The sequence below is a fragment of the Dipodomys ordii genome, unplaced genomic scaffold (assembly GCF_000151885.1).
Source record: "Dipodomys ordii isolate 6190 unplaced genomic scaffold, Dord_2.0 Scaffold28, whole genome shotgun sequence".
In the NCBI taxonomy this organism is placed as follows: domain Eukaryota; kingdom Metazoa; phylum Chordata; class Mammalia; order Rodentia; family Heteromyidae; genus Dipodomys; species Dipodomys ordii.
Window position 1 is genome coordinate 15634555 of NW_012267244.1, and position 7135 is coordinate 15641689.

The 7135-nt window shown below is 47.3% G+C and overlaps 2 protein-coding genes across 2 annotated transcripts in view; one reads left to right on the forward strand and one right to left on the reverse strand.

Annotated features, from left to right (window-relative positions):
- Nucleotides 1–5496, reverse strand: part of LOC105985332 (small EDRK-rich factor 1) — an 11739-nt gene extending 6243 nt beyond the window's left edge. Inside the window, exon 1 of the mRNA XM_013015827.1 lies at nt 5355–5496. Coding sequence (XP_012871281.1) covers nt 5355–5496 — 142 coding nt within the window. The remainder of the gene's footprint in view (nt 1–5354) is intronic.
- The window catches only part of Bdp1 (B double prime 1, subunit of RNA polymerase III transcription initiation factor IIIB), a 110846-nt gene continuing 109121 nt past the window's right edge, over nt 5411–7135 (forward strand). The window contains exon 1 of the mRNA XM_013015828.1: nt 5411–5706. Within this exon, the coding sequence (XP_012871282.1) occupies nt 5495–5706 (212 nt within the window). The 5' untranslated portion in view covers nt 5411–5494. The remainder of the gene's footprint in view (nt 5707–7135) is intronic.

A 7135-nucleotide genomic window follows, 5' to 3' on the forward strand; every position in this document is an offset into this window, starting at 1 on the left:
GGCGCCGTGGCTCACGCCTGCCATCCTAGCTACTCAGGAGGCTGAGAGCTGAGGATCGCGGTTCAAAGCCAGCCCGGGCAGGAAAGGCCCTGAGACTCTCCAATGAACCACCAGGAACCCGGAAGTGGTGGGTGGCTCAAAGTAGTGGAGACCCATGACCTACAAAGCAAAGCAACACCAACAAAAGGCAGGATTCCAAAGTACCAGAATTTAAGCCAGTATGGGACCTCCGGCCCTGAAGTCTGTATTAGTAGAGGGCTAGAGACCTGTCTCACTGGTTTTGTTTTTCTTATTTGGAGGGGCGGCGGGGGAGTTGGAGCTTGAACTTGGCCTGATACTCTGCCAGACTTTTCAGCATCTAGCTGTTACTCCACCCCTTGAGCCATGTCTCCACTTCTGGCTTTGTTGGTTAATTAAAGATACACTTTCCTGCCTGGACTGGTTTTGAACCTCCATTCTCAGATCTCTGCTTCCTGAGATGCCAGCACCCCTTTGCCTGGTGCTTTTTCAAAAAGTATTTCTTCTGGAATAGTTAATTATTTTTGTTGGTTGTGGGGCTTGAACTCAGTGACTGGGCACTGACCCCGGGCTCTTCTGCTCAAATAAAGTGCTCCACTACTTTGAGCCACAGCTCCACCTTTAGTCATTTGGTGGTTAATAGGAGATAAGAATCTCACTTCCAACTTTACTGCTCGGGCTGGTTTGGAGCCATGATCCTCAGACTTCAGCCTCCTGAGTAGCTAGGATTACAGGCATGAGCTACCGGCACCCTACAGAGTATTTAAAAAGATAGGAAAGTACTGGTGATAGATGATCTGGATCAATGCTTGACTGACATCATAGAGTTCCAGGCTAACAAGGAGGCCACTTTCCCCCCCAAAAAAGTATAAATGTATTCCCAAGTACACATTATCACTCTTCAACAATTGTTATAAAATGGCCTATTTTTAGAAAAGGTAGAAGAATTTGGCTCTGGATGTAAGGTGTTTGGGTTGGAAGTCCAACTCTATAAATTAGCTGCTGTGTGAGCGTAGAGATATTATTTCACTATGCTAAAAGCTTCCTGAGCTAGGGGCTGGTGGTTTGTACCTATAATCCTACCTAGTCAGGAGGCTGAGATCTGAGTATTGTGGTCCAAAGCCAGCTTGGGCAGGAAAGTGTATCAGACTCTCCCTCTCCCCCAAGTCATGGGGCCTGAACTCTGGGCCTGGGTGCTGTCCCTCAGCTCTTCAGCTCAAGGCTAGCACTCTACCACTTGAGCCACAGCGCCACTTTGGGCTGAGGAATGGAACCCAGGGTCCCATGCATGCAAGGCAAGCACTCTACCACTGATTCACCTTCCCAGACCAGTGTCATACTCTTATCTTTAATTAAACAGCAGCAAACTGGATGTAGAGCTGTACGTCTGGGGGCCAGTGGCTCATATCTGTAATCTTAGTTACTTAGGCATCTATAAGGACCCAGTTTTGAAGCTAACTGTAGCAGACAAGTCCAGTTAACCAGCAGAAAGCTGGAAATGGGGGTGTGGCTCAAGTGGTAGAGCACCAGCCTTAAGCAGAAAACAGCCAGGCAAGAGCTCTACTGAGGCCTGAGTTCAAGCCTCAGTTCTGGCACACACATAAAATAGCTTCCTGCCCATGAATGGTAGCTCTTAATATGTTAAGCTAATATAGTTATTACTCTTACCTGGTTTCCCATTCCTATGCCCCTCCTCTTTCTTCAATACTATTTAGAGATCAGATATCTGTTTCTCCTTAATGAACCTGTTTCAGTTTTTGGATGGTGTTGGTACTGGTACTTGAACTCAGGGCCTGTGTGCTCTCCCTTAGTTTTTTCACTCAAGGATAAGGTCCCATCACTTGAGCCACAGCTCCACTAGCTTTTTGCTGGTTAATTAGAGATAAGAAAGCCAGCACCTGTGGCTCACACCTGTAATCCTAGCTACTCAGGAGGCTGAGATCTGAGGATCAAGATTCAAAGCCAGCCTGGGCAGGAAAGTCTGTGAGACTCTTATCTCCAATAAGCCACTCAGAACTGGAAATGGTGCTGTGGCTCAAGTGGTAGAGTGCTAGCCTTGAGCTGAAGAGCTGAGGGACAGCTCCCAGGCCCAGTTCAAGACCTACAACTGACAAAAAAAAATAGAGATAAAAGTCTCACAAACTTTCTTGTTTGGGCTGGCTTTGAACCATGACTCTCAGATCTCAGCCCAATACTGCCACAAAAACTAAAACATTGTCCTGGCAGTTGCTCCAAGATTCCTGAGACATCTTTAGCAGGGTATTCTTTTTATGTCCTTTCTTTTTTCCTTCCTTCCATAGCCTTCTCTTTCTTATTGCACTCAGGGGATTTTTCATGTACTAAGCACTGAGTTATACCCTGACACTTGAGCTTTGAATACGTCTAGGTTTTTTTTTTTTCCCTCTCTAGAGTATTAAAGAGAGCACACAGAACCCATAGACCTACATCTTCTTTTTCCTTTTCTTTCTTCCTTCAATTTTGCTCTCCGACTATTGAGGACTTTTCCCTTTCTCCTTCTACATGATCCACTTCTACATTCAGTCCAGAATTTTATTCCTTTCATGATTTGCTATTAATTTGACAGGGTGTGTGTGTGCCAATGCCAATATTGGAGCTTCAACTCAGGACCTGGGTGCTGTCCCTGATCATTTTTTGTTCAAGGCTAGCACTTGACCATTTGAGTCACAACTCCTCTTCTGGCTTTTGGGTGGTTAATTGGAGATAAAGATCTCATAGACTTTTCTGCCCCAGCTGGCTTTGAACCTTGATCCTTACTTTCTCAGCCTCCAGAGTAGCTAGGATTATAGGCATTAGCCACCAGTGCCTGGCGGGAGTATATTTATTTATTTACTTTTTTTTTTTGTTGTTGGTCCTGGGTCCTGAACTCTGGGCCTGGGCACTGTCCCTCAGGTCTTTAGCTTGGCTAGCACTCTACCACTTGAGCCATAGCACCATTTCTGGCTTTTTTTTCTGCTTAGGTGGTGCTGAGGAATAGAACCCAGGGCCTCATGCGTGCAAGGCAAGCAGTCTACCACTGAGCGAACTTCCCAGTCCCTATTTATTTATTTTTTGTTGGTTGTGGGGCCTGGGTGTTGTCCCTGAGCACTTCAGCTCAAGGCTAGCACTCTACCACTTGAGCCACAGCACCACTTCCAGTTTTCTGGTGGTTTATTGGAGATAAGAGTCTCCTGGAGGGGCTGGGAAGGTGGCTCAGTGGTAGAGTGCTTGCCTTGCATGCATGAGGCCCTGGGTTTGATTCCTCAGCACCACAAAAGCAGAAAAAAAAACCCAGAAGTGGCACTGTGGCTCAAGTGGTAGAGTGCTAGCCTTGAGCTGAAGAGCTGAGGGACAGTGCTCAGGCCCATGACTGGACCCCCTCCACCCCCCCAAAAAAAAAGAGTCTCATGGACTTTCCTGCCCGGGCTGGCTTTGAACCGAGATCCTCAGATCTCAGCCTCCTGAGTAGCTAGGATTACAGGTGTGAGATGACAGGCGTGAGCTACTAGTGCCCAGTTTGTGAGACTCTTATCTCCAATTAATAGCAGAAAAAGCTGTAAGTGGTACAAGTGGTAAAGTGCTAGCTTTGACCAAAAGGATCTCAGAAACAGTGCCCAGAGTTCAAGCCCTAGGACTGGCAAAAACAAAAACAAAAAGCTGAAAGTGAATCTGGGTGCCAGAGGCTCATGTAATTTTAGCTACTCAGGAGCCTATGCTATGAGGACCAAGATTTCAAGCTAGCCTTGGCAGAAAAGTCCCTGAAACAGTTTTTTTTTTTGTTTGTTGTTGTTTTTTAGTTTTTTTCTTTTTTTTTTTTTTTGTGGGTCGTGAGGCCCGAACTCTGGGCCTGGGCACTGTCCCTCAGCTCTTCAGCTCAAGGCTAGCGCTCTACCACTTGAGCCACAGCGCCACTTCCGGCTTTTTTCTTTTTGTTTATGTGGTGCTGAGGAATCAAACCCAGACCTCAGGCATGCAAGGCAAGCGCTCTACCACTGAGCCTCCTTCCCAGACAGATTCCTGAGACTCTTTTCTCCAATAAACCACTAGCAAACCGGAAGTGGCCCTAGTGTAGAGTGCTAGCCTTGAGCTGAAGAGCGCAAGGACAGGGTCCAAGCCCAGAGTTCAAGCCCCACGACCGACCAAAAAAAGAAAAAAAAAGAAATAAAAAAAAAGAAATAGTAAAATGCTAGAAGTGGTAGAATGTTAGCTTTGAACAAGGCAAGTAAAAGCCCAGAATTCAAGCCCCAGTATCGGTACAAAAATACTTGTATAGTTTATGATTTTTGCATGGACAATACATCACATTAAAAAATACACAAGGTTATACAGTAAATATTTTTCCTGGCTGTGTTTTGTAGTTTATTTTCCCAGGAGAGATCATTCTCAATTTCTTCCTATCACAAATTCTAATTGTGTTCTAGTTAGCATTTACAGAATTTCTAAGTTCTGACACAGGTAAGCAGGCACTGCTCTTACACTTTTTTTTTTTTTTAATTTTTGTTTTTTGCCAGACCTGAGGCGTGAACTCTGGGCCTGGGTGCTGTCCCTGAGCTTCTTTTGCTCAAGGCTAGCACTCTACCATTTAAGCCACTGCGCCACTTTGGTCCTTTTGTTTATGTGGGAGGGTCCGGTCTTGGGGCCTGAACTCTGGCCTGGGCACTGTCCTTCAGCTCTTCAGCTCAAGGCTAGCGCTCTACCATTTGTGAGCCACAGCCACTTCCAGCTTTTTTTTTTTCCTGCTTATGTGGTGCTGAGGAATCGAACTCAGGGTCTCATGCATGCAAGGCAAGCACTCTACCACTGAGCCACCGTCCCAGCCTTTTTTGTTTATGTGGTACTGAGGAATTGAACCCAGGGCCTCATGAATGCTAGGCAAGCACTCTACCACTCAGCCACCTTCCCAGCTCCTGGGCGGGCGATTTTAAGCAGTTTCTCTCAGGTGTGGGTCATGGTGTGTGCGCAGCTCAGTGTGTAGCATGCAGTCTGCATGGGGCACACCCTGCGTTCGATCCTCTAATACGGAGAAGGAAAAAACGATTAAATAAGTTTAAGCCAGTGCGTCCTTTCCTTGCAGCCACTACTAAGCACAGGTAGAGAAGGAAGAGCTCAGGCCTTTGCGCCCCAACTTCCGTTTTACAGGTAACCTAAGCGAGGCGCTTGCGGTTACCATGGCTCCCGGCGCCGTGCGTCTGACGTAGGCGCCGGGCGCTGAGTGATTACGCGTCGGTTCCTGCGCCCTCTACGGGCCGGGATCCGGGTGGAGGGAGAAATTTAGGCATTAGTGTGGCAGGGTCATGAAGAAGAGGCGGCGGCGGGAGAAAGGAGGAGGCGGTGGGGGCGCGAAACTGCGGTAGCGGCCCGCTGGGTGCGTTCCGGCTTTGTGGGGAGGGCGGAGGTCCTCACGCGGTTTCCGGCCGTGCTTGGGGCTCTGGGCTGGGCGCGGCGGTGAAGCCGCGTCCCGGGCCCCCCTGGCTCCGCCATGTTCCGCAGGGCACGCCTAAGCGTGAAGCCGAATGTCAGGCCCGGTGTCGGCGCCAGGGGTTCCACGGCTCCCCAGCCCCAGCGTGGACGGGAGTCTCCCAGGCCACCGGAGCCTGCAGCCGAGTTCGCTTCAAAGACTGCGGAGTCTGCACATGTGCCGGCGGTGGCTTCCGGGGGATCGGAGCCCCAGGAAAAGGCTCCCGTGAGCAGGTAAGCGCTTGCGTGGGGAGTTTGAAGCTGAACACATGAACTTTAGTATGGGAGCAGTCCTTCCCCTTGCACTGTCAGCCTTTCCTTTGAGTCTGATGAAACAACTCCCAACTGCAGTTTGTCTCTTCTCCGTGTAGCTGCTATGAGTTTTGTCTGGAGGGAATCAGCCATAATAATCTTGAAGACAAGAACAGCCAAGTTACTTGAGAAATTTAATTTACCTAGGGTACTTTGTATGAGAAGTAGTTTCGTTTAAGAAAATTTATTTTAGTAAGAGAGTAGTAGTTTCCCTTCTTCTTCCTTTGCTTTTCGGTGCTGGGGAATCAATCTTAGAGTCTCATGAATGCTAAGCAAGCGCTTTGCCGCGGAGCTATATCCCTAGCGTCGCTTTGGTGCTGCTGACTTATGTCAGTGGAAAGGAGAGTCAGGCTGCTTGCACTGGTTTGAAGTAGGCTACTCTAAGATCATGCTTCCTGGACCAAGAAGTATGGACTTAGTACTACATTTGGAGTCAATGTTTTTATATTTATAATATTATTTATATTTATCATCTCGAACTAGACCTTTTTTTTTTTTTGCCAGTCATGGGGCTTGAACTGAGGGCCTGGGCACTGTCCTTAACCTTCTTTTGGCTCAACCACATGAGCCACAGTGCTGCATCTGGCCTTTTCTGTTTATGTGGTATTGAGGAATCAAACCCGGGGCTACATGCATTATAGGGAAGCAGTCTACCACTGAGCCACATGCCCAGCCCCAAATGAAGTAGATTTTTTTTGAAAGAATTTACTCTTTTGTTAAATAAGGATAATATTACCTTCTTTGAAGCTGCATTGTGGAATTTAGAGATGACTTACATAAACTGTTTTATGCCAAACAGGGACAAATACTTCACTCCTAAAAGTTGTTTGTTGGAAAAAATAGAGATGACACTGCAGAACAATTAAGTTTAAGACATTCCAAGTTAATAAGATAGTCTCCTTTTGTGCTATATATAGGAGAAAGCCAGTAAACAACCAGTCCTGGTGACAGATTGTATAAGTTGTTTACTTTTTATTTTATGTTTTGCCAGTCCTCAGGGCCTGAGCACTGTCACCAGCTTCTTTTTTGCTCATGGTGAGCATTGCCACTAAAGCCTCAGCACCACTTCCCGCTTTTTCTGTTTATTGATCTTGAGAATTGAACCCAGGGCTTCCTGCATGCTAGGCAAGCAAGCACCCTACCGCTAAGCCACATTTCCAGCCCTAGGTATTTGTCACAGAAGATTGAAAAAAGTTTTTGATGGGCTGGGAAGGTCGTTCAGTGGTAGAGCGCTTGCCTTGCATGCATGAGGCCCTGTGTTCGATTCCTCAGCACCACATAAGCAAAAAAAAAAAAGCTGGAAGTGGCTCTGTGGCTCAAGTGGTAGAGCTCTCTGGCCTTGAGCTGAAGA